Source organism: Vulpes vulpes, chromosome 8, assembly GCF_048418805.1.
Source record: "Vulpes vulpes isolate BD-2025 chromosome 8, VulVul3, whole genome shotgun sequence".
Taxonomy (NCBI): domain Eukaryota; kingdom Metazoa; phylum Chordata; class Mammalia; order Carnivora; family Canidae; genus Vulpes; species Vulpes vulpes.
The window spans coordinates 5,784,025-5,809,282 of record NC_132787.1 but is presented as its reverse complement, the minus strand read 5'-3'; the positions used below and the strand labels follow the sequence as shown (position 1 = coordinate 5,809,282).

Below are 25,258 nucleotides of genomic sequence, written 5' to 3'. Positions count from 1 at the left end.
GTTTGAAGATACGTCAACAGAAATTTCCCATCCTGAAAAGCAATGTGAATAAAGAATAAAAATAAAATATCCAGATACAATAGATATAAATAACTTCATGAACATATGTAATAGTAAAATATAGTAAAATAATTAGGAAGAGATGAGTTTTTAGTATTTATTACCTTTTTAATAATTTATTCAATTGTAAATTTAGATAATTTTTAATAATGGCTTTAACCAGCTTGCAAAATTCCTGAAAATTTAACAGGCAGCTCAAAAATCAGTATGGACAGATTCAGCATATCACTGCTTGAAATAAAGACTCATGAGAAATACCATATTCACATTTGAATACTGTTTGTTTCCATCATATGCTGAACACTATGCTAAGGAAATTTGTATGATCTCATTTAATTCCCATAATTCTATGAAATAGGTACCACTGCGGTTTTTTAAAATAAACAGAGGCTTAACTTACTCAAACTCAGACACTGAGAATATGGGAAAACTAATATTTGAGCCCAGTTCAGTGCTCTTTCTAATCCCTGCCTTCAGAAACTTACGGTATAAATAAGACTGGGGCAAGGAAAAGGGTAACTGGCATTTTTTCTGAAGTTATTTAACCCACTCTCACTCTAGCTCTACTGTGAAACCATAAATCCTGTGTCTCCTTAGACAAAGGGAGCGTCAGTCATAGTAATTCTTCAGGGCATTGCCATGGTTACCAAACACAGAGTCCAGTGCTCCAGCCTGAACATTCCAGAAGAATACAGGGAGGAGCTGAGATGGCCTTCTTCAACTTGTATCTTTTGGGATATCAAAATTCCTTTCGGAACAAGAAAAGGGACACAACTGAAGAAGCAAGTAAGAGGAATATAGGGTAGAGGGTTAGAAGAGCTGCTTCTTGCCATTTCTTTTTCTACCTTGAGTTAGAGCTTTGTCACCCACAATTAACAATTACACCAGTTAAAATTATATAAAGTGGGGAGATTATCCATTGAGTTTCCCTCTTCTGTCCTTTAATATCCTTATTAAGACTTTCAATCCAGGGGCACGTGGGTGGGTCAGTCGGTTAGGCATCTGCCTTTAGCTCAGATCATGATCCTAGGGTCCTTGCTCACCAGGGAGTCTGCTTCTCCCTCTCCCTCTGCCACTCCCCCTGCTTGTGTGTGTGCGCTCTCAAGCTTTCTCTCAAATAAATAGATTAAAAAGTCTTTTAAAAGAAAAGATGTTCAATCTGTTCAACTGAATAAATGTGCATTATTATTCATTTGCTCATTTAGTTAACATTTATCAAGTACGATTTTGTGCCAGGCTTTATGTTGGTGACTGGGGTTACAAAGATGGATAGGATAAAGTCTCTGCTGTAAAGTGGCTATTGAATAAAGATAAATATGCAAACAAAAATTTGCAATATAGTGTATGAATAAATTATGGAATACTGTGGAACCACAAAAGAAGTACTTGATACTATTGGATTTTAATGAGCACAGGAGAATCCTTTAGAGAAGACTTCATATAGGAAATGCTGCCAGAATTGAGAGTAAAAGGAAGATGGGAGTTCACCAAGTAGACAGAAAGGGAATATTGCACAGACAAAGGAACAAAGAGTTGAGAGAAAGAGCCATATTCACTGAACCCCAGATAAAGTATAAAGAAGACGGGAAGTAAGCCTTGAAAGCTTGGCAGGAGCCAGAAAATTTAGGATAGTTAGCCATGCTAAGCATTGTAATTTTATAGGGAACCATTGAAGGATTTTTAATAGGCAGTGAGTAAATATCTGATTATATTATACCCAGAATGCCTAGCAATGCCTAATACATAATAGAGGCTTAATAAATATTTGTAGGTAAATAAATTAAGTGATACTTGAATGACTAAAACAGGAAGTTACAGGAGGCTTTGGAGGGGATGTGACAATTGGTTAAGATCTTAAAAGATAAATTTAAAGCATAGAAATGCAGGAGAAAGGGTATTTCAGAAAGAATGGAGAACATGTGAAGGAAATTAAGTGTAGACAGATACTAAAAGTTTTATTGGGGTGAAGGGAAGAGTAAATGGTAAGTTATAAAGCACAAAGTTAAGATTGAAAGACACTATTGTATAGGGCTCTATTAGACACTCTGTCCTTTTTCTAATGACAACAAAGAAGCTCTGTTTTATATATCCAGCTTTCAGGTAAGGTTTGTACAAAGGGTCCCACTGGTGAACCCTAGAAATCCCTTAATAGCCCTACACCAGTCCTCCCCTGCTGGCCCCCACCTGGGTCCCAGCATTATGCCATGGGGCTGCAATTATTGTCTCCAAATAAGGAGCTCTTCACCCTCTCTCAAAGAAACACACTTTGCCTAACCCATAAATTTTCCTTGTTCCAAGAATAGGCTTTTCCTGGCTGCTCCAACCCTGCCTACCCCTACTAGATGGGACGCTTCATCATGAGAGAACTAAGCACTAAGCCTGGGGTTTCCCTATCCAGTTAGCTACCTAAATTCCAGTAAATAAGAGTACCAATCCAAAGAGGCCTGAGTCTTGTTTCTAATTAGTTTCGTTTTAGGCAAGGCTGAGAGAAAGACTTCACTTTATAAAACCATGGGGTTAGAGGCACCTGGGTGGTTCAGTAGGTTAGGTGGCTACCTTTGGTTCAGGTTGTAATCTCAGGGTCCTCGGATTGAGCCCTGCAGCGGGCTCTGCACTCAGCAAGTCTGTTTCTCCCTCTGCCCCTCCCTCCGTTTGTGCACGCTCTCTCTCAAATAAAAAAGAAAATCATAAGAGAAAATACAATACTGTAATTTTCTTTTGTTGTAGTGTCTTTATCCAAAAAATCCACATATAAACGAACCAGTGTTCAAGAGTCAGTTGTACAGTAGACTCTTAGACAAATAGTTGGTCAGTTAAAGATTACATTGTAAATTGGGAAATCAAGAAAAGGTACACCTTCACCTTATATATTTTAGTTTCACTTAATACATGTAATTGTAGATTCACCAATTTTTTTGATATGGTGCCAGTTCCATTTCTTTGAAAATGTGTCTGTTGATGAGTGCCATGCCCTTTTTTTGCACAAATTCATCTGTAATTTCCATTTGGGTCTATTTAAAGTGGAGTCAGACATATACAAAGCAAACTTATTTTCTTATGATTTTTATTATATTCAAACCTTTTAGGTATCTTCCTCGTGTCTAATCAGAAATACTTAAAAGTTATCTATGTAATTCTTGGGTCGCCTGGGTAACTAATTGGTTATACATCCAACTCTTGATTTTGGCTCAGCTGGTTATCTTGGTGTCATGGGATCAAGCCCCTCATTGGGCTCTGCACTCAGCACAGTTTTCTTGTCTCTTTCACTCCCCTTCTGCCTCTCCCCACGACGTATGCACATGCTCTTCCTCTATTTTTCTAAAATAGGATCTTTTTTAAGAGTTATCTAATTCTTTTTCAAAGTAATATTAAACATAATAGTGCTAAAAAGCTTATAATGAAAAATGAGTCCCGTACCCCAGTCCCCTCACCTCCACTCTCCAGAGACAAAATTTCAGTTTTTTCTAGTTGTTTATTTTGGTACTTAACCTTCCTACTTCTAAAGGAAATCCTCATATCGGGACACCTGGGTGGCTCAGTTGGTTAAGTGGCAGCCTTCAGTTTAGGTCATGATCCTGGAGTCTCAGGATCAAGCCTTGCTTCTTCAGGCTCCCTGCTCAGCAGGGACTCTGCTTCTCCCTCTGCCCCTCATCCCACTTGTGCACATGCACACTCTCTCTCTCAAATAAAATCTTTTTATAAAAAAGAAAATGCTCATATGTGTATTGATTAATCCATTTTGGCTGTTATATATTGCCTTCCTGTTATGATGGTTGAGAATTTAGCTTTCTTTTACCATACTGTTTTTCTCCTCTCCCACCCTGGTTTTTCCAGTATAGTTATATCACCAGGTTTATGTTTGTGGAAGGCAAAATTCTAAGAATGACCCTCAGTGAACTTTGCCTTTATATAATCCCCTCCCTTTTGAGTGTGGGTGGAATCTCTGAATAGTATGGATAACACTCCTTGATTGTTACTTTATATGGAGAAAGGGAGATTATCTGAGTGGGCCTAATCTAATCACACACGCCCTTTAAAAGCAGAGTGTTTTCTCCAGCCAGCAGCAAAAGAGGAATTCAGAGATTGGAAGCATGAGCGGAATTTGACACATCATTGTTGGCTTTGAAGATGGAGGGGGCCACATGCCAAAGAATGTGAGTGGCATTTAGGAGCTGAGAGTGGCCTGGCTGGCCTCCAGCAAGGGCTCAGCCGTCTAACCAAGAAACTGAATTCTGCCAACAACCTGAATAAGACTGAAGGTGGATTCTTCTTTAGAGCCTTCACAAAAGACCCCAACCCAGTCAATACCTTAATTTCAGCCTTATGAAACTAAGCAAAAGATCCAGTCAAGCCTGCCCAGACTTCTGACTTACAGAACTGTGAGGTAATAAAAGAATGATGTTTTAAGCCACCAAGTTTGTGATGCAACAATAAAACATGAATAAAAGTTTCAGTCAAGGTGCTAAATAAAATGGACACCATGAAGAAATCCAATAAGAAACTCTCTGAAGTGTCTTTGTAGTCAAAATGGAAAAAGATCACAGTGAAACCCAAGTGAATAAACTGGTGAGCCGGGTTGCAGAAAGAGGTCTGCAACAGCTTCATGCCAGCAACGACCATCAGGAGAATGTCCCAGTGGGTACCGAGTCTCCAGTAATTGCTTATTGAAAACGCATCAATAGTGAGGGCATTCAAAATTATTGCTGGGTACAAGCGCCACCTTCAGCCCAGGGCATGATCCTGGAGACCCGGGATCAAGTCCCAGGTCAGGCTCCTTGCATGGAGCCTGCTTCTCCCTCTGCCTGTCTCTGCCACTCTCTCTCTCTCTCTGTGTCTCTTATTAATAAATAAAATATTTTTTTAAAAAAGTTTCAGTCAAGTCTTGTGATCTTAAAAATGTGTAAAAATTGTTCACTGATGGAGTACCTGGATGGCTCAGTTGGTTAAGGGTCTGATTCTTGGTTTCAGCTCAGGTTATGATCTCAGGGTCATGAGATCAAGCTCTGCATCAGGCTCCACGCTCAGTATGGAGTCTGCTTGAGATTGTCTCCTCCCTCTCCCTCTCCCTCTAAAATAAAATCTTTAATAACAATTGTTCACTGCTAGGCCAAATAATGTCACTATGATAACTTTCTTTTGTTCAACTTTTTCCTTACCCCTAGAGTTAAGAATTGCCACCATTTCTCATTGGCTTGGTTCTCCATATAACTATTATTTTTCCAATATTTCAGCATCTCTGTCAAATGTCCAATATATTTTTTTTCAATCACTCAAAACAATAAATCCGTTCTGATTTTTTTCCTAACTGCCTCTCTCCTATTCCATCTGGACTGTTCACTCTCTAAACCTGGTGCATAGCTCTTGTCCGTAGAATTTGCTTTTGCCTCTCTCCCAGGTTTTATTTTTTATTATTTTTGTAAGAATTTATTTATTCATGAGAGACAAAGAGGCAGAGACACAGAGGGAGAAGTAGGCTCTTCGCAGGGAGCCTGTTGCAAGACCCATCCCCAGACCCGGGATCATGCCCTGACCCAAAGGCAGATGCTCAATCAAGGGGCCACCCAGGCATCCCTCTCCCAGGTTTTATTCCCTATTTCCTGGATCCCATGTTTTCTTTCTTGGTTTATTCCCTCCCTTTCCTGGAATATATGCCTGAATAGCTTTCTAAGAATGTGTAGGAGGTATATTTTTGAAGCCAAAATGGTTTTTATTTTACCCTCATACTTGTCAGTTTTTCCAGCTGTGAAATTCTAGGTTGAAATTTTTCATTTTCTGAAAATTTGGAAGTATGCCTTTATTATCTTCCACTTCCAGTTGGATTCTTCTATATGTGACTTATTTCTCTCTGAAGCTTCTAATTTTTTGTTGTTCCTTGGTGTTCTGAAACATTGTAATGATGGAATTTGCTGTAGGGCTTTTTTCATTCATTGCACTAGATACTACACAAACTTTTTGAATCTGGAAATTGTGCCCTTCATTTCTGAGAAATTTCCTTTTAATTTATTCTCTATTTTCTCTCTCCTTTTTGGAACTTGTCAGCTATAAAACCTGCTGAGATGATCCTCTAACTTACTAATCTTTCTCTTTATTTTCTTTGGGTTTTTAAAAATACATTCTTCGGGAGATTGCCCAACTTTATCTTCCATTTTCTGTTAATTATCTATGTGTAACAAAGTATCCTAAAACAGAGGCTTAACGAACATTTATCACCTCACAGTTTCTGTGAATCAGGAGCCCAAGGAACAGCTTAGCTAGGTAGTTCTGGCTCAGGGCTTCTTATGTGGTTGAAAACAGGATGTCAGCAGGAGCATCAGTCATCTGATGGTTGGAGGCCTCAGTTCCTCTCTGGCTGTTGACAAGACACCTAAGTTTCACGCCACATGGACCTCTCCATAAGCTGCTTCAGTGTTCTCACATGTTAGCTAACTTCAGAGCAGGTGATCCAGAAAAGAAGGAAGCCACAATGCCTTTTTATGACCTACTCTTAGAAGTGACTCTTACTTCCACCTTATTCTGTTAAAAGAGGGTCACTAAATGCAGCCCACACTCAAGGTGAGGTGAAGCAAGCTCTACTTCTTCAAGAAGTATGGAAGAAGGGAATCCCTGGGTGGCTCAGTGGTTTAGCACCTGCCTTCGGCCCAGGGTGTGATCCTGGAGCCCCAGGATCAAGTCCCACATCAGGCTCCCTGCATGTGTCTCTGTGTCTCTCTGTGTCTCTCTCTCTCCTCTGTGTCTTTCGTGAATAAATAAAATCTTAAAAAAAAAAAAAAAGTATGGAAGAAGTTGCAGACATACATGAACACACCTTTGTATCAGAACTTTTGTTTGTTTGTTACTATGTTTAAGTTCCAAGGGCCATTTTTGGTCCTCTGACTTTCCTTGTCCATATCATCTCTCTTTTCTTCACAGATATTCTGCTTTATTTGAAGTTCTGGTCCTGCATTAGCTCTGTCTCTTCTGTGCTCTTTTTCCTATGAGTTTATTTTGTCTCTGTCTTTCTCTGATGACTGTTGTCAAACAACTGGTGATCCGTGGCTTTCCATTATAATTGAAGAGTGAAGAACTAAGAGGATCCCTGGGTGGCTCAGTGGTTTAGTGCCGCCTTCGGCCCAGGGCATGATCCTGGGAGTCCCAGGATCAAGTCCGACATCGGGCTCCCTGCATGGAGCCTGCTTCTCCCTCTGTGTGTCTCTCCTGAATAAATAAAATCTTTAAAAAAAAAAAAAAAAGAGGAGTGATGAACTAAAAGCCTATGTGTGGGGGAGTACATTGTGGGCTTCACTGGGAGCTTTCCTCTGTATATCTACAATTTTTCCAGGGAAGGATCTGATAATTGTTTCTCTGGGGATTGGTTATGTGCTTGTCTGCCAGCCTACTAGGACCAGGACAGGAGAAGGGGGTATTAAGAGTCACACATTTGAGGATCTTGATTTTCACATAATCAGATTTTTTAGTCCTGCACCATATGCCACACCTCATGGTGAATCTTGGCTAGGAGTGCAATGCCTGTTAGATTCAGTTCCTCCAAAGAAACTGTTTTCAGTTTTATTGAGATGTAATTCACATAAAACATGTAAATTTAACATGTTGATTTGATACGCTTATATATTGCAAAATGATTACCACCATAGTACTAGCTAACACTTCCATCTCATCACATAATTATCTTTTCTTTTTTGTGGTAAGAACATTTAAGATCTACTCTCTTAGCACCTTTCAAATATATAAAAACAATATTATTAACTATAATCACTATGCTGTACTTTAGGTCCCCAGAACTTATTCATCTTAAAACTGGAAATGTATAACTTTTGACCAACATTTCCACCACCCAATGACCCTTAGTAACCACCATTCTACTCTCTGTTCCTGAGTTCAGCTTTTTTAGATTCCACATGTGAGATCATACAGTATTTGCCTTTCTCTGTCCAACTTACCTGACTTAGCATAATGCCCTCAGGATCTGTTCATGTTATTGCAAATGGCAGGATTTCCTTCTTTCTCAATGGCTAAATAATATTTCACTGTGTATATATACTACATCTTTTTTAGTCATTAATCCATTCACAGACACTTAGATTTCTACATCTTGGCTATTTGTGAATAATACTGGAATGAAAATGAGAATGAAGGGATCCCTGGGTGGCCCAGCAGTTGGGAGTCTGCCTTTGGCCCAGGGCATGATCATATAGTCACATGATCGGGTCCCACATCAGGCCCCCTGCGTGGAGCCTGCTTCTCCCTCCACCTGTGTCTCTGTGTTTCTCATGAACAAATAAAATCTTTTAAAAAAAAAAAAAAAAGAAAGAAAGAAATTGAGAATGAAGATAATTCTTTGAGCTCTTGTTTTCATTTCCTTTGGATATATACCCAGAAGTGGAATTGCTGGACAGAGAAATCTTTCATATCCTTGTTGGGGCTGTTGGGGAAGGTGGTTTGTGTGCTCATGCTGCATGTTCTGTAGACAGTTTCTGTATCCACCTTCCTGTGCTCAGACCTATTTCTTTACTCCTGCCTTCTATGATACCTGTTATAAGATTTGAACATCTCAGATGGATTAGCCCAATTCTAGTTCTGTCCTCCACTGCAGAAAATTAAGTTAGAACTTTTTCCATTCTGAAAGGTTAGTTACCACCCTTCTGTCCACTTTCTATTTTCTGCAAAAGATACTTCTCCTGAAATGTTTTATCTGCCCTTATATCCTTGCTGTCTCTCTCTTTGCCTTGCAGGTTAATGCCATTGTTATTTTGATGTCATTTTAACAAATTTAAGAGAGAAAGGAAACTTATATGGTCAATTATTTTTAAAAACTTTCCTTGGTGATGTAATTCAAAATTATAGAAAAGTTGTAAGATTAGTACAAAGAAATTCCCTACACTGTTTACCCAAATTAGCCAATTATATTTGGCCACATTTGCTTTACTTCTCCCTCTCATACTCTTTCTTTCCAAATATATGACTTATATGTACCAGCTGATATATATTTCTCATCTAGTTGAGAATAAAGTGCTTATATTATATTCCTTTACCACCAAATATTTCAGTTTGTATTTCTTAAGATTAAGAACATTTTCTTAGATAACAACCCACAATACAGGTATTAAACTCATCAAAAATTTTAAAAGATTTTATTTATTCATGAGAGACACACAGAGAGAGAGGCAGAGACACATACAGCAGGAGAAGCAGGTTCCATGCAGGAAGCCCAATGCGGAACTTGATCCTGGGACTCCGGGATCACTCCCTGAGCCAAAGACGTTCAGCCACTGAGCCACCCAGGCATCCCCTAAATTCACCAAATTTTAACATTGATACAAAACTATTATCTAATTATCTGTAGTCTATATTACAGTTTTGCCAGTTGTCCCATTAATGTCCTTTAGAGCAAAACTTTTCCTTCCAGGATCTGATCAGCATTGCATTTAGTTGGCATGGCTCTTTAGTCTCCTTTAATCTGGAACAATTCCCATGTTCTTTTGTGTCTCATGATATTGACACTTTTTAAATAGTGCATACATTTTATAGAATTTTCTTTAATATAGGTTTGTCTGATGTTTCTCATAGTTACATTGGGTATAAATATTTTCTACAGGGCAGCCCTGGTGGCTCAGTGGTTTGGCGCCGCCTTCAGCCCAGGGTGGGATCCTGGAGACCTGGGATCAAGTCCCATGTCGGGCTCCCTGCATGGAGCCTGCTTCTCCCTCTGCCTGTGTCTCTGCCCCCCTCTCTCTCTCTCTCTCTCATAAATGAGTAAATCAAATCAAATCAAATAAATAAATAAATAAATAAATAAATAAATAAATATTTTCTACAGGAATAGGCGGCAGCATGTCTTCAGTAGGTCACATCGGGAGGCTCATAATGTCCTTTTGTTTCATTGATAATGTTAAATTTGGCCTTGTCATTAAGATGGTGTTTGCCAGTTTTCTCCACTGTCAAATTATTTTTGTATTGTAATTTACCAAGTTATTATTTTTGTCTTGTAATTTTTAATAATTTCCAGGAAGATATTTGAAAAATATGTAAATATTCTTCATCAAATTTTTACCCACTAGTTTTTGTTTTTGTATCTGTTGATGGTTCTGAGTGATATTATTTCTATGAGAGCTGCAAAATGGTAATTTTCTAACTCAAATCTATTTTAATTCAATGTTTACAGTAATTTGTTAAGTTTTTATTTTTTCTAATACATTCAACTTAGTTTTTATACAAATCACTGCTCTTTTTTAACACTGCAAAATTATAATTACAAAGTAACCCAGCATAAATTGTTTGGGAAACAAAAAAAATCAAACACAACACTACTGACTCTTGGTAACCATGCAGTTTAATTTGTGAGAGCAGAAGTATGCAGATACACTGAAGAGTAGCTCTCTCAGCTGCAACTGAAATGTTGCAGGCATCTTTTAATGTTTTTCAAAGGAAATGAAGAACGTTAATTAACCTAGCAAGCTTATTTAGTGGAGCTTCTACTAGTTATAATATTGAGCTATTCACATTTATTAATGTCCTAAAATACATCAAGAAATTAAAGCATCTTAAAGAATTAATTACTAATAGAAACTTAAACTTATCCAAGTTGGAGATTCCTGAATGTTTGCCAAATTCAATATGTGAGTTAGGATGTAGGAGACGGATAGATTTGAGAGCCCTTTCTAGATGCAATTTAGATTCTTAGAATTCTTTGTGCTGACATATCATCCAAAAATAATGGTTCCTGGCAAAAATTGACAAGATATCCTGAAATTGATATGAAAACGCACCAGACCTAGAATAATCAAAGCAATCTTGAAGAACAACAGTGTTGGAGAACACATTTCCCAATTTCAAATCTTCTACAAAGCTACAGTAATCAAGACAGTGTGGTACTAGCCATAAGGATTGACGTGTATAGATAGATCAATGGAATAGAATTGAGAGTCTAGAAATACACCCTTACACTTATGGTCGATAGACTTTCAACAAGAATGCAAGACAATTTAATTGGAAAGAATCATTTTTCAACAAACAGTGCTACAAAAACTGGAAATTCACATGCAAAGAATATGAAATTGGACCCCACATCACACCATATACAAAAGTTAACTTAAGATGAATCATAGACACAAGTGTAAGAGCTAAAATTTTGAAACTTTTGGAAGAAAAATCTTCATGAACTTAGATTAGGCAGTGGTTTCTAAGAAATGACACCGAAAGCATAAGTGACAGAAAGGCAAATAAATTGGATTTCATGAAAATACAAACTTTGTGCTTCAAAGGACACCCTCAAGAAAGTGAAAGGTTTGTGGAAGTTTTTTTTTCTGGCAAACGTTTAGATTATAAGACATTTAAAATAAACAAGTATAGGGGCACCTAGGTGACTCATTCAGTTCAGCGCCTCTTGATTTTGACTCCAGTCATGATATCAGGGTTATGAGATCAAGCCCTGCCTCAAGCCCCACATTGGGCTCTGCACTCAGCAAGGAATCTGCTTGAGATCTGAGATGCTCTCTCCCTTTCTTTCCCTGCCCTCTCCTCTAAAATAAATAAATCTTTTTAAAAAATAAATAAGTATAAACCCAAATTAAATCAATGATCACCAGAGGAAAACTTGCCAAACAGTTGCTTTGAAAAAAGGCTGTGCGTACGATTTTCATAGGGAACTTTTTCAAAATTTTGAGACATAATGTTAAGACATAATTTCATTTTCAAAAGCACAAAAAGCAATGAAAATAATTCTATAATACACAAAACTAATGCCATAAAACATACTATAGAATATAGTACAAAAGAGGAACCCATAGATCAATGTAAGTATAAATGGACAAATGGACAAATCCCACTATCAGATCAAATTCAAGAATATATTAAAGATAATCATCTACTGTCAAGTAGGAATTACTCCAGGAATACCATGATGACTTAATATTAGAAGAGATTAATATGATACATAACACCTATGTCAAATTAAAAAGATGTGTACAACTATCACTAGAAACTAGAAAGGCATTTGGGTTTTGGGGGTTTTTTGTTGTGTTTTTTTTTTAAGATTTTATTTATTCATGAGAGACACAGACAGAGAGGCAGAGACATAGGCAGAGGGAGAAGCAAGCTCCCTGCAGGGAGCCCAATGCAAGACTCGATCCCAGGACCCCAGGATCATGACTTGAGGACCTGAGCCAAAGGCAGACACTCAACCACTGAGCCACCCAGGCACTCCATGGGGTTCTTTTTAAAGAGAGCACACAAGCCAGGGGGACAGTGGTGGCAGGGACTTGAGCCAAAATCAAGAGACAACCAACTGAGTCACCCGGCACCCCTACACTTGCTATTTTTTAAAAACACTTTGAGCATCTGCCCTCAGCTCAGGGCATGATCTTGGAATCCCGGGATCGAGTCCCACATTGGGCTCTCTGCATGGAGCCTGCTTCTCCCTCTGCCTAAGTCTCTGCCTCTCTCTCTATCTCTCATGAATAAATAAAATCTTTGAAAGAAAAAGAAAACAAACTTTGTAAATTAAGAATAAAATCATAAGGACCTCCCACTTCACATCATACATAAAAATAAATTGCAGATGGATTAAAAAGCTAAATATATAAAACAAAGCTATAGAAATAGAGGAAAACAATATTTTTAATCTTAGAGTGGTTTTGGAAAACTTTTTTTATTGGACATAAAACCAGGAAGCCTCAAAAGATGGGCAACTTGTACTAAATAAAAATTACAAATTGTATAACAAAAGACATTTTAAAGTTGAAAGACAAGAAAGAGACTGATAGAAAATATTAGCCATATATAGATGTGTATATATTAATACATATATATAATTATTATATATAATAATATTCAGGATAAAAAGCTCTCCAGTGAGGCAACAGTCCAGACTCCCCTTCTCATCCAACATCAGATATTTATTAGGAACTGATTATGCCAAGTATGTGTTAAGCACTGGAAATAGAGCTGAAGGCAGATGCTTAACCAGCTGAGTCACCCCGATGCCCCAACTCACCTTTTACTTCATAGTTTTCAATTGTGAAAACAGAAGCAGTTAGAAGATTATTTCTATAACCTCTCGCAAACCACATTTACCCATCTATCTGCATCTTTGCCCACGTGTCTTATTAAATGAACAGTCCAAACAGCTATTAAAACCAACCCCTCCAACTGTGCATCAGGTCCCATCTTTTTGTTTATTCAAGGACACTACAATGGTTTTTTTTTTTTTTTTTTTTTTTTAAAGATTTTACTTCTTTATTCATGAGAGACAGAGGCAGAGAAATAGGCAGATGGGAGAAGCAGGCTCTTCGAAGGGAGCCCAATGTGGGACTCGATCCTGGACCCTGGGATCACACCTTGAGCCAGAAGTAGATGCTCAACCGCTGAGCCACCCAGGCATCCCCACGCTACTCCAATGTTATTTGCACTCCATTGCATCAAGTTTTCCATGTCTGACCATTCCTATCTGGACACATACATGCTACAATTTCTTCCATCGTAAAGCCCTCTATTTCCTATTTCTTTGCCCCCACATACAGAAAAAATCCTCAAAAGACAAAGTTGTCTCCATTTCTTCTCCTTCAGTCTCATGAACTTATTCCTGTCAGGCTCTTGCCCCAGTCACTCCACTGAAACTACTTATATCTAGGCGCCAGTGCTCACATCCACTTAGCATGTTGCTAAACTCTTAGCTCTCCTCTTGTTCAGCAGATCAACAGAGCTCAGATTGTTCTCACTTGCTTGCTTGCAATATATGGTCAGCTAGGAGAGTCTTGGGCCTGTGGACCACCATAATGGGGAACTTGCCTCAGACATTTCTATTATTTCAGAACTAGTTTGGGAAATTAACGGGGGGCGGGGGGGTGGAAGAAGTATGGGTAAAATATAGCATTCTGTATGGCTCCTAGCAAGCCCATATCCGCCTTGCTTGGCTGAGTCTTCCTAATCCCAACTGCTGCATCCATTAATTCAAGGAACCTACAGTTCTGACTCAACTCACGTTAGTCCCACAATCCAAATCTTGCAGGACTCTGTTTTGTAATCCACACTTGTCTTGAGAATGATTCTCTGGCTGATTTCGCCTCATCAACACATTCCCTCAAGTGGCTTGATCCTTTTCTCTCCATCTGCACTAGCACTTCGGCCTGTTCTCCATGCTCAAATTAGCCACTCTTAACCTCACCCTTCAGCTAGGGCTTTAACAGCAACCATAAAAATGAACCTATTAATATTAACACGTTTTCATCCTTAACATTCTTACTATAATGATATTTTTAAGTCATTCAGAATTCTCCTTTGAATAAAGATAGGGCTTTTTTTTTCTCCTAGTAGGTGTGAGTGTATTAACATTCTACTCAAAAGGGCCCACTCAAGCTTTCCTTATTATCATCATAATGAAAACTCATAGAGGTGAGTCAACACATGTAACCAAATATTCTGCAAGTCTCTGCCTCCTTCCTTTCTTTTCCTACTGATAAAGAACCCAAATAGAAAAACCAAAAAGGAAAACAGGTGTGGAGAGCATACTTTGGTCTATTCTTGACTTCATAAATTCAGTTTTATCAAGTACCCAAAGTTGTTCAGATTCAGGGGGCTAACTCACACTAAGCAAATTCAGAGTACCTCAGTCTCCTTGCCTGTAAATGGAGATAATAATGCCTTATAGGTTTCTTGTGGAGATTAAGTGAAATTATGTACGTAATACACCTAAGACCTAGCACATAAAACTGCACAATAAGATAATTGCAGGAAATTTATAAACCATAACATATAAGTTACTATATACATGTGGAATCTATACCTTTACTATGACTGAAATATCATTGACATGTTTCAAAGACATACTTGCCAGGATAGAATACCTGGAAAGCAATATTTTTAACTATTAAGTTTCCCTGGGAAGCAAAACAAACAAACAAAAAACCTGCCTAACTTCAAAGGACTTTTCATCGTTATGGCTATCCACAAAAAAGCACCTCTGACCAGTGACCAGAACTCACATGTCCACCAATCATAGATTCCTGCCCTCCCAGACTCACCCTTCCTGATCTTAATATTGATGGCCCCTGCAGGTTCAACCCAGCTTCCAGAGTCTGTTCACCTTTTGCCCTGGTCTCTTGAATGCCTAAGCTTTCCCTTCCCTGTCCTCCCCTGGGGAACTTGGCCCTATATCTGTCCTTTCCTTTGCAGACTCTGTCTTACCACCTGTTCTGAACTCTGCTCTCCTGTCTAAGCTTCATACCTAGGCAGTCTTCTTAGTCCAGAGTGTCATGGTCTTGATTTCAAACAAATTAACTCTTATTTGGCCCTCTGCTGAGACAACACCGTTGCCCTGTTATAGGAAAACCATAGGTCAGACTAAACCTCATCATAACACAAACACTCAGGACATTTCCCACTGATAGGAATCTCAGAGGCAAGTTGATGGGGGTGGTGGTGAGAAGAGATTATGCTTGTTTTTGTCTCGAGACAAATGACGTTTCCCTGCCAGACTCTTTAGCAACTGCCCTCTAGTCACAGACACAATGACGTCCAAGCTCCACACATCTTCTTCCACTGCTACTTTTATCATTCCTCTTCCCAGAGGAATTCACTGAGTCCTCAGAGTTGCTCTTCCAGTTCTAAATGAAGCTCCTCAAGAAAGACTAAGTCTCGAGTATATGGTATTGTGGTAAAAGCTGAGCATGTCTCACTTGGTCCTCATTTTCTGGATCCTGTCAGACGATATAATAGATGGCTTTTCCCACCCTGACTGGAATGTTCTTTGCTCAATCTTCTAGGTCTTCTGATCTCTCCAAACTGCCTGTTTGGTGACCCACCTGTTAGGAGACAGCTGGGGAGGCCCTTCTTAGGCTCCAGCAGAGGGCACTGTAGTTCTGGCTTTTCAAACAGGGGAATGAATGGCACAATTCAGCCAAGAATGAACTGGCCAAAGCCTCTAAACCCCTCTGCTTTTCCAAATAAATACTGAAATTGTAAAAATGTATCTTGGAAACAACCCATATATGTCTTGTAGCTGCTACAGACCATCATCCCCTGTCCCCTGAAACTAGAGGAGAGAAGATACTCAAGCTACTCATATCTTCAGTCTGCTAAAGTCTAAGGAGTGGGCACCTCCAAGGTGGTGACTATGTATAGCAGCAGATAGGCCACTTTTTCTAAGGAGGCTCAGCTTTTCCCCAGTAGTTTTCCCCACTGGGACTAGCCCAGTCTACTGCAGAGCAGCCCACTGCAGTTCAGTCTTCTCTGTTCCCCCAATGTTGGACATAGGAATGATACTCCACATTTCAGTGGAGTATCAGGGATCTGCCTCTGGAACAAGGTATAGATATCATGTGCCCCACCCAACTCAGGGCTGCTTCCAGGATGAGCAGACACCTTTGACAGGAACCCCCCCCCCCCCCCCCCGGGCTGTACTCAAAGGATTTCAGCAAAAGGCTAGTTGTATCAGTTTTTCTTTTTTTTTTTTCTTTTTTTTTTTTTTTTTTCAGTTTTTCTTTTCCCACAGTCCTTTGTCCTGCCTGGAAGCCCTATCAGATGACTTTAAGAACAGGTTAGTGTGGTAGTTAAGAGCATGAGCTCTGGAGCCAAATGACTTGAGTTAAATTCATGCCTCTGCCATGTGCTAGTTTAGTGTACTTGGGCAAATTACTAAACTTCTCTGGGACTCTGTTTCCTTATTTGTAAAATAAGATAATAATAGTACCTAACTTTTATAGTTGAGTGCATTCACTAAATATTAGCTTGGTTTATCATTATCATCTCTAGAAGATCCATGTAGTCTGTTTTACATCAGCAGTCTGCAGCCAGCACTAAGCCTCTGTTATCCCATGTCCCATCTACTTCCCCTGTGTTCAGAATCCTGAACAAGTATTCCGCTTGGAGAAAGATATTTTTGGACATGGAGATCAAGAAACTGTCCCCATAGGTAAAATGTGCCCTAGTTCCCTGGGCTCATGTTCCTGTCCACTTCCTCCCAATGCACTGACAAGTCCCTTGTATCAGGGAAGACAATATGTGCAAGATAGCCTTCCAAACACATTTCAGTCAGTTTCACTCTATGTTATCGCTCCAGCCAACGTCAAGGGATTAATGCCCAGCATCTGATAGGAAATCCTAGATAGGAATCATTTTTTATGTACGATACACCACATTTTCTCTCAAACTGATCTTGTGTGAATATTTAGTCAGGGTAGTATTACTCTGTTTGCAGCAACACCAGCTCGCAAGTAATGTATGTTAGATATTATCACCACTACGTACTAAGCATTTGAAACAAGCAAGTGTCCTAACCTAGAAGTCAGAATTCTGGGACCCAATCTAAAAATTCTTCGACCTGAAAACATTGTGGCCAATCCGTCCCACTTGGAACTTATCAGAGGCAGTAGGCAAGTAGTGGGTAAGTAAGATTTTGTGACCACTCAGAGACCTAGGAAACCTGTAGTATTGAAAAAATCTGCAACATTAATTTGAGTAAAAGGAAGATTTATCCAAGTACTTTTGCACCACCCCGAAGTCCTTCATAGTATATTCAAAGTATTAGATATAGTGTTATGGCAACTCTCAATTTATGGCCCAATTCTAAAAGTAACCCATCAGGGCCCTTCGTATCTACTTACCACCAAAAACTATATGGAGCATAGTATTAACTGGGCAGATGAAGAACCTCTGTTACACTACCTACCAATAAAATGATGAGTTCAGGAATGCCTGGGTGGCTCAGTGGTTGAGCGGCTGCCTTTGGCCCAGGGTATGATCCCGGAGGCCTGGGATCGAGTCTCACATCGGGCTCCCTGCAGGGACCCTGCTTCTCCCTCTGCCTATGTCTCTGCCTCTCTCTGTGTGTCTCTCAAATAAATAAAAATAAAATCTTTGAAAAGAAATGATGAGTTCATCTATCTTGCCACAGTGTAGTTTGCTTATAAAGAGCTCATTGGCTCTCCCTACCCATAACCTGCCCATTCACAGTAGCTATAGCATGATTTTTACCTACAGCTCACCGCCCTTCACCCTAGGTGGCTTCAAAAACTTGGCAGCTGTGGGAAACTATGGGTTACCAAAAATATCTTCCAGCTTGCCAGAAATCAAAGAGTATGCCAACTGGTGCTTGATTCAGGAGGAAGGCATCCAAATGGGTGATACTGTCCAGCACACCTCCAAGTACACAGTAGCCTTTTATATGGGAAGCTGGGAACCTACGACTTAGAAACTGAGATAATAGAGAACATCACCTGGCTATACCCTTACGGACAATCTGTCTGAGGTCTCAGGACCAGACAAAGAGCTCATACAATTACCTGCACCCAAACCAGTAATTACTCGCAGTCAAGGTCCCATTGTCCACTAGGAGTATACTCTTACTCTTTCTCCTCAGAACATATCTACTTGGCCACAGACATTCTGGCACCCCCACCTTGCACAAACTCAAATGACACTGCTTCGAGGAACTGGCTTCTCATTACCGTAACCTGTGATGAAGTCCAAATCAGCCCCCTTGTTCAGTTCAGGCTGCCAGAATTCTATATTGTCACCTATCCAAATCCTCTACTGTCAAAGGAGGGGTTTCAAACAGTGCTCCACTTTGGCGGGATCATTCTCAAAAGAGTGTGAAAGGAGATTTCCACTAGAGTGCCAAAGTGGGGAAGGAGGGACAGAAATGAATGAGTGGGGTCAAACCACAATGAAGGGGAAAAACAGTAGCTAAGGCAAAACCACAGAGAAGTGGCATCCCCATTCTCCACCAGAGGTGAGTCAGAGATTGCAACAATTTCCAGAGAGATTGGCAAACTTTGATCCAGTTCCTGACAAGCTCAGGTTTCTGAGATGCAAGCCAAACCTAGCCTATTTAAGCAGAACATGAGTTTATTAAAAGAATATTGGTGAGATAACATCAAACTAAACAACTTCACAGCAAAGGAAACCATCAACAAAATGAAAAGAGCCTACAGAATGGGAGAAAATTGTTGCAGACCATATATTTGATAAAGGGCTAACAGCCAAAATACATGAGAAACTCATATAACTTGATAGAAAAGTTGGCATGAGTAGACATTTCTCCAAAGACGACACACATATATATGGCCAACAGGTGTATTAAAAGATGCTCAATATCACCAATCTTCAGGGAAATTAAAACCACAATGAGATATCACCTCACACCTGTAAAAGTGGCTATTATATATTTAAAAAGATAATATGTGGTGAGGATAGGGAGAAAAGGGAAAACCTTTGTATACTACTAATGGAAAAGTAAATTGGTGCAGCCATGATGGAAAACAGTATGGAAGTTCCTCAAAAAAGTAAAATTAAATCCTATTTCTGGGTATGTACCCAAAGGAATTGAAATTAGGATCTCGGGACATCTGGGTGGCTCAGCAGTTGAGTGTCTGCCTTCAGGGCGTGATCCCGGGATCCAGGATCGAGTCCCACATCGGGCTCTCTGCAGGGAGCCTGCTTCTCCCTCTGCCTATGTCTCTGTCTGTCTGTCTCTGTGTGTGTGTGTGTGTGTGTGTGTGTGTGTGTCTCATGAATAAATAATCTTTAAAAAAAAAAAAAGAAATTAGGATCTCAAAGACATATCTATGCTTCTGTATTCATTGTGGCATTATTCACAATAGCCACGACATGAAAGCAACATAAATGTCCATCAATGCACAAATGGATAAAGAAAATATAGTACACACACACACACACAATAGAATATTGTTCATCCTCAAAATTAAGAAGTCTTACCATTTGCTACAACATGGTGAACCTGGAAGACCTGCTAGGTGAAATAAGCCAGACAAAGACAAATACTACCAAGTATGAAGAATCTAAAATAAACTTGTAGAAACAGAGAATAGAATGGTAGTTGCCAGAGGCTAGAGGGAAGGAGAAATGGAGAGACAGTAGTCAAAGGGTACAAAGTCTCAGCTATACTAGATTAATAAATCCTATAGATCTGTACATCATAGAACCTGTAGTTAATACCATATTATATACTTAAAAATTTCCTACGAGCATAGCTCTGTTTGTTCTTCTCACAAAATAACAATAAATAGGGTAAATAGTGTAGGAGAAAATTTTTGGAGGGGACGGATATGTTTACGGCATACATTGTGGGTGATGGTTTCACAGTTGTATACTTACCTCCAAACTCATTAAGCTGTACATATTAAATATATCCAACTACTTGTATGTCAATTTTACATACAATTTTTTAAAAATAATATTGGGAAGTATGTAAAAGCTGTAAAAGGAATAGAAAACCAAGTTTGGTGGATAACAACCAGAATCATGCTGGGCACAGACACTGCTGTGTTCAGTACTGTTGCAGGCACTGTTGGTACGAAGGACCCTGGGCTCTGGACATGCTACTAGAAGATGCACCTGCACTGCTGCAACTTCCCATCAGGAGAAAAAGACTACATAGCATAGACTACCCCCTGCTTCTTTGCAACCTTCCTCTGTGATTCAGAATCTGAAGCAGATGTGTTTGGCCTAGCCAAAACTCTTTGCCTGTGCCCTAGCTGCAAGAGAGTCTGGCATCTTGGTCCACTTGGGCTGCTGTCACAGAATGCCATCGACTGGGTAGCTTATAAGCAACAGAAATTTACTTCTCACGGTCCTGGAGGCTGGAAGTGTGACATGAGTGTGCCAGCATGGTCAGATAAGGGCCCTCTTTTAGTTTGCAGACTTTTCATTGTGCCCTCCTGTGGTGGAAAGGGTGAGGGAGCTCTCTGAAGCCTCTTTTATAAGGGCACTAATTCTATTCATAAGAGCCCTACCCTTATGACCCAATCACCCCCTAAAGGCCCCACCTCCAAATACTACCATGTTAGAATTGAATTTTCAACATATGAATTCAGACATTCAGACCTGGGCAAAGATGCTCTGGTCTTTTCAGGCCCCGTAGTGAGATTCCAGTTTTGCTTCAGAGGGGATTCCCAAACCCCCATAAGAATGCTAGGTCTACACTGCTCTACTCTACCCTACCTTACCTTACCCTATTCTACATTACTTTTCCAGCACTTTCCCTCCCCTTTCCACTTTACCTAGCACTAATCAGGCTCCAAATCAATAACAAGCTGAAATCTCTCTAATGCTTCCATCTTCTACACACTTGCTATCCTGTTGCCTGAAAGGCTCTTCCTGATACCACTATGTCCCATGGACTCCTTCTTATCCTCCAAGACTTAGCTCAAACATAATTTCCTGTATTAGACCAATTAAAGTTCTGCAAATATGCCAATCCCAGGTAATAAGTGTCCCTTCAGATAAAGAGCCTTTTTCACCGGCACTAAGTATCTGTCAATATCCTGATTCTAGCAGGAGGCCACTCAAAACCCAGGAGTCAGAGAGGAGCAAGAGAATGGTGAGGGATCACTGGGGTTCTCCCTCCTTCCCTTCTGACACAGGCATTATAATTTGACATCTGAGACCCTGAGATCAGATTTGAGTGGTTAGGAGAGATCCCTGCCATGTGCCTGGTTGGCATGGAGACCAGAGACTCAGAAATCAAATAGCCCCATTTCCTAAATACTCATAACAAGTCTGCTCGTTTCAGACCAGAAGGAACCAGTGCCCACTAGGCTTCCACCTATTATCTCAGAAGATGGGAATTATTCCGTGCACCAGAATAGCCACACAAAGTACCATGAAGCTGTAAAGAAGGTGCTGTTAAAGACGTGTAAGTATTGGGGCACCTGGGTGGCTCAGTTGGTTAAGCTTCTGCCTTTGGCCCAGGGTTGGGCTACTTTCTCAGAGGCAAGGGGGGGGGCGGGGGGAGTGCTCTCTTGCTCTTTCTCAAATAAATGAAATCTTGAAAAAAAAAAACCCACAAAGACATGAAATTATCTTAGAGTGGGCCCCATGCTAGAGGCTGAATAGATATGCCTGAGTTTGTAAAGAATGGCTGAGCTGTGGTGGAGCATGGTTATAGAACAGGGAGGAAAAAAAAAAAAAAAACAGTGAAGAAGGGAAACTGAGAAAAGCGGGCAGAAAGTAGACTTGAATGGTGGAATGAGCAAGATAAAACAAAAATTGAATCAGACTTGGAAGCAGAAGCTCCATATTGGCATCTCCTAGTTCTGCTTCTTTTAAGTGTCTGTCTTTGGATACCCACTTATCTTCTATTAAGATGCTTTCTCACTAAGAAAAAGAAAATGCCTGCTCTATCAATCTTACAGAATTGTTGTGAAGATCACAACAAAATGAGACAGTTTAGGAGAGTACTTTGTATATTATGTGCTATGCCTGTGAGGAGTGGTAGACCAAACTTTGGCTTTGGAATTTGAACTGAGTTTAAACTCCAAACAAGTTGTATGACCTTGGGCAAGTTCCTTTAACCACTTAACCTCTCTGACCCATCTGAAGATGGGAATCATATTCTAGCATTGTTGTGAAAGTTAGAGAAAATGTACATTTAAAGAAGTTTCTAGGGGCACCTGGGTCGATCAGTGGTTGAGAATTTGCCTTGGGTTCAGGTAGGCTCAGGTCGTGATCCCAGGATCCTGGGATCAAGTCCCGCATCAGGCTCCCCATAGGGAGCCTGCTTCTCCCTCTGCCTATGTCCCTGCCTCTGTCTCTCTCGCTCTCTCATGAATAAATAAAATCTTTTTAAAAAATAAATAAAGGATCCCTGGGTGGCGCAGCGGTTTAGCGCCTGCCTCTGGCCCAGGGCGCGATCCTGGAGACACGGGATCGAATCCCACGTTGGGCTCCCGGTGCATGGAGCCTGCTTCTCCCTCTGCCTCTGTCTCTGCCTCTCTCTCTTTCTCTCTCTCTCTCTCTGTGTGACTATCATAAATAAAAAAAAATTAAAAATAAATAAAAATAAAAATAAAAAATAAATAAAAATTCTTTAAGGGGTGTGCCTGGGTGGCTCAACCAGTTAAGTGCCCGCCTTCAGCTCAGGTCATGATCCCAGGGTCCTGGGATGGAGCCCTGCATCTGGCTCCCTGCTCAGTGGGGAGTCTGCTTCTCCCTCCCAGCTCTTGCTCTCTTGTTATCTCTGTCTCTCTCTCTCTCAAATAAAATCTTAAAAAAAAAAAAAAAGAATTTAAAAATAAAAAAGCATCTAGGACAAACTAGTGATACATGCGAGAACTTCTAGGATTCTTCAGGGAGTTATGCTATATAAAGGAAGCCAGCCCCCAAAAGATCACATATTGTCAGTGATGCCAAACATTGCCAAGAATGTTTATATAACATTCTTAAAATGACAAAATTACAGAAATGAAGAACACCAAGGGGGCTAGGAGGACATGGCTATAAAAGGGTAACTCCCTTTCCCTATTGGGGGAAACTGGGTAATAAAGGGTACACAGGGTCCGTGTGTATTATTTCTTACAACTATATGTGAATCCATAATTATCTCAAAATTAAAGTTTAATTTAAAAAACTAAGATACTTTCAGAAATTTAAAAAGACATATAGATGGAGTATCTAAGAGTTATTCCTAGTAGCAAATTCTTTTTTTTTTTTTAAGATTTTACTTATTTATTCATGAGACACAAAGAGAGACAGTGGCAGAGACACAGGCAGAGGGAGAAGCAGGCTCCATGCAGGGAGCCTGACATGGGACTTGATCCCGGGTCTCCAGGAGCACACCCTGCGCTGAAGGCGACCGCTAAGCCACTGAGCCACCCGGCTGCCTGCAAATTCTTTTAAGAGTTTATAATCAGGGATGCCTGAGTGGCTCAGCAGTTGAGCGTCTGCCTTTGGCTCAGGGCGTGATCCCAGAATGCTGGGATCAAGTCCCACATCAGGCTCCCTGCATGGAGCCTGCTTCTCCCTCTGCCTATGTCTCTGCCTCTCTTTCTGTGGCTCTCGTGAATAAATAAAATCTTTAAAAAAAATAAAAATAAAGAATGTACAAATTTTATACAGTGGTAGAATTAGATTTATCCACATAAAGGATAAAACTATTAAAAAGAACTAGGTAAGTCTGATACTATTTCAAAATCTTAAGAATATCTAATACACCTAGAACATGATAGGCACTTGATAAAAGAATCTACTAGCAGTATCTAAACATGAGATGGTGTCATTATTTAGTTTTGGAAAATTACCTGGAATGAGCAAAGGAAGGAATTTTTTCAGAGAGGAGGGAAGGGAAAGAGATGATTAAGCCAGGGGGGCAGAAGTGGAGTGAGGGGAGCCAGGAGACCCATCTTGCACATTTCCCAAGTGAGCTGACCACATGTTTTTCCACTGTCTTAGCATTTGGGGAAAGCTCTCTTGGAGATGGGCTTAGTGGCAGCAGGAAAAACCAAGACTGATTCAACTGACCACGAAGGGTGTGCGATGCTGGAATCCGGAAATGAAGCTGGGTGTGGTGGCCAGATTCCCAGGACTTTTCAGCACCTGGTCAGGCCCATTTGCTAGGCTGGGCTTGTGCTGCTATGAGGCACAACAGGAAGAGAGAACTTGAAGACACTGGATAACCTGCCCTTCCCCAACTATTCAGTTCCCAATCAGGTCTTCAGAGTCCCCTTAACGGATGCTCAGAACTTCAGCTTCTGGCGGTCCCATGATCCAGGAGTGCGTCCAGAGGAAACCATGCCATGGATCCGAAGCCCCCGCCACTGTCTCATTAAAAGCCCAATGACCAGGTTAGGCTGGGATGGAGGAGGTGGGAAGAATAAGGGAAATACTCCCTCCCTTCACTTAATTCCTTAGAGGCTATTTCATCTCTTCTCAGGGAATAGAAGACAAAGTTGTCTTACCAGGGAGAGCTGGCCCTAGAATCTGGCATTTAAAAGAGTTAAAGATGTGTTTGAATCTTTGTGTTTTGTCTTGTGGATAGGACTCCTGGACAAGCACAAGACAAGTGTCTGTAGCTTTCCTAGGCGAGTCCAGGGACGTTTTTGCTTCCATCATTGCTGCTTCCCATCCTCCAACCACCATTCACTGGCCGTAGCCATATTTCCTCATTACTGCCCCTGCCCTTTCTACCCTGAGGCAGTCAGGGGAGACATTTAAAGACACTGCCACACACACACCAGGCCGGTCTGGCTGAATCTGAGACCTTCTCTCTCTTTTCCAGGTTTATGGATCACTCTGTTCTTAGTGACAGGCACTTCAGTCTGTACTGAGCAGGATGTGTTTGCAGAAGGGCAAGATGGACTGTGGAAGCAGGGCAAAGAAGGAGAAAGTGGGAGAAGGTGTCCTGGTTCCACTGAAGGACTAATGGGAGGAGGGGATCCCAAAAGCAGAGTAAACAGATTGGACTAGAAGT

The 25,258-nt window shown here is 40.4% G+C and overlaps 1 protein-coding gene across 1 annotated transcript; it reads left to right on the top strand.

Annotated features, from left to right (window-relative positions):
* Positions 1 to 701: 701 nt before the first annotated feature.
* On the top strand, positions 702 to 25,244 carry SPMIP11 (sperm microtubule inner protein 11). Its single transcript, XM_026000222.2, has 4 exons — positions 702 to 846; positions 21,584 to 21,706; positions 24,488 to 24,632; positions 25,067 to 25,244. Exons 1-4 carry the CDS (start codon positions 768 to 770, stop codon positions 25,113 to 25,115), a joined length of 396 nt encoding a protein of 131 aa, XP_025856007.2. The 5' UTR covers positions 702 to 767; the 3' UTR covers positions 25,116 to 25,244.
* The last annotated feature ends 14 nt before the right edge of the window (positions 25,245 to 25,258 follow it).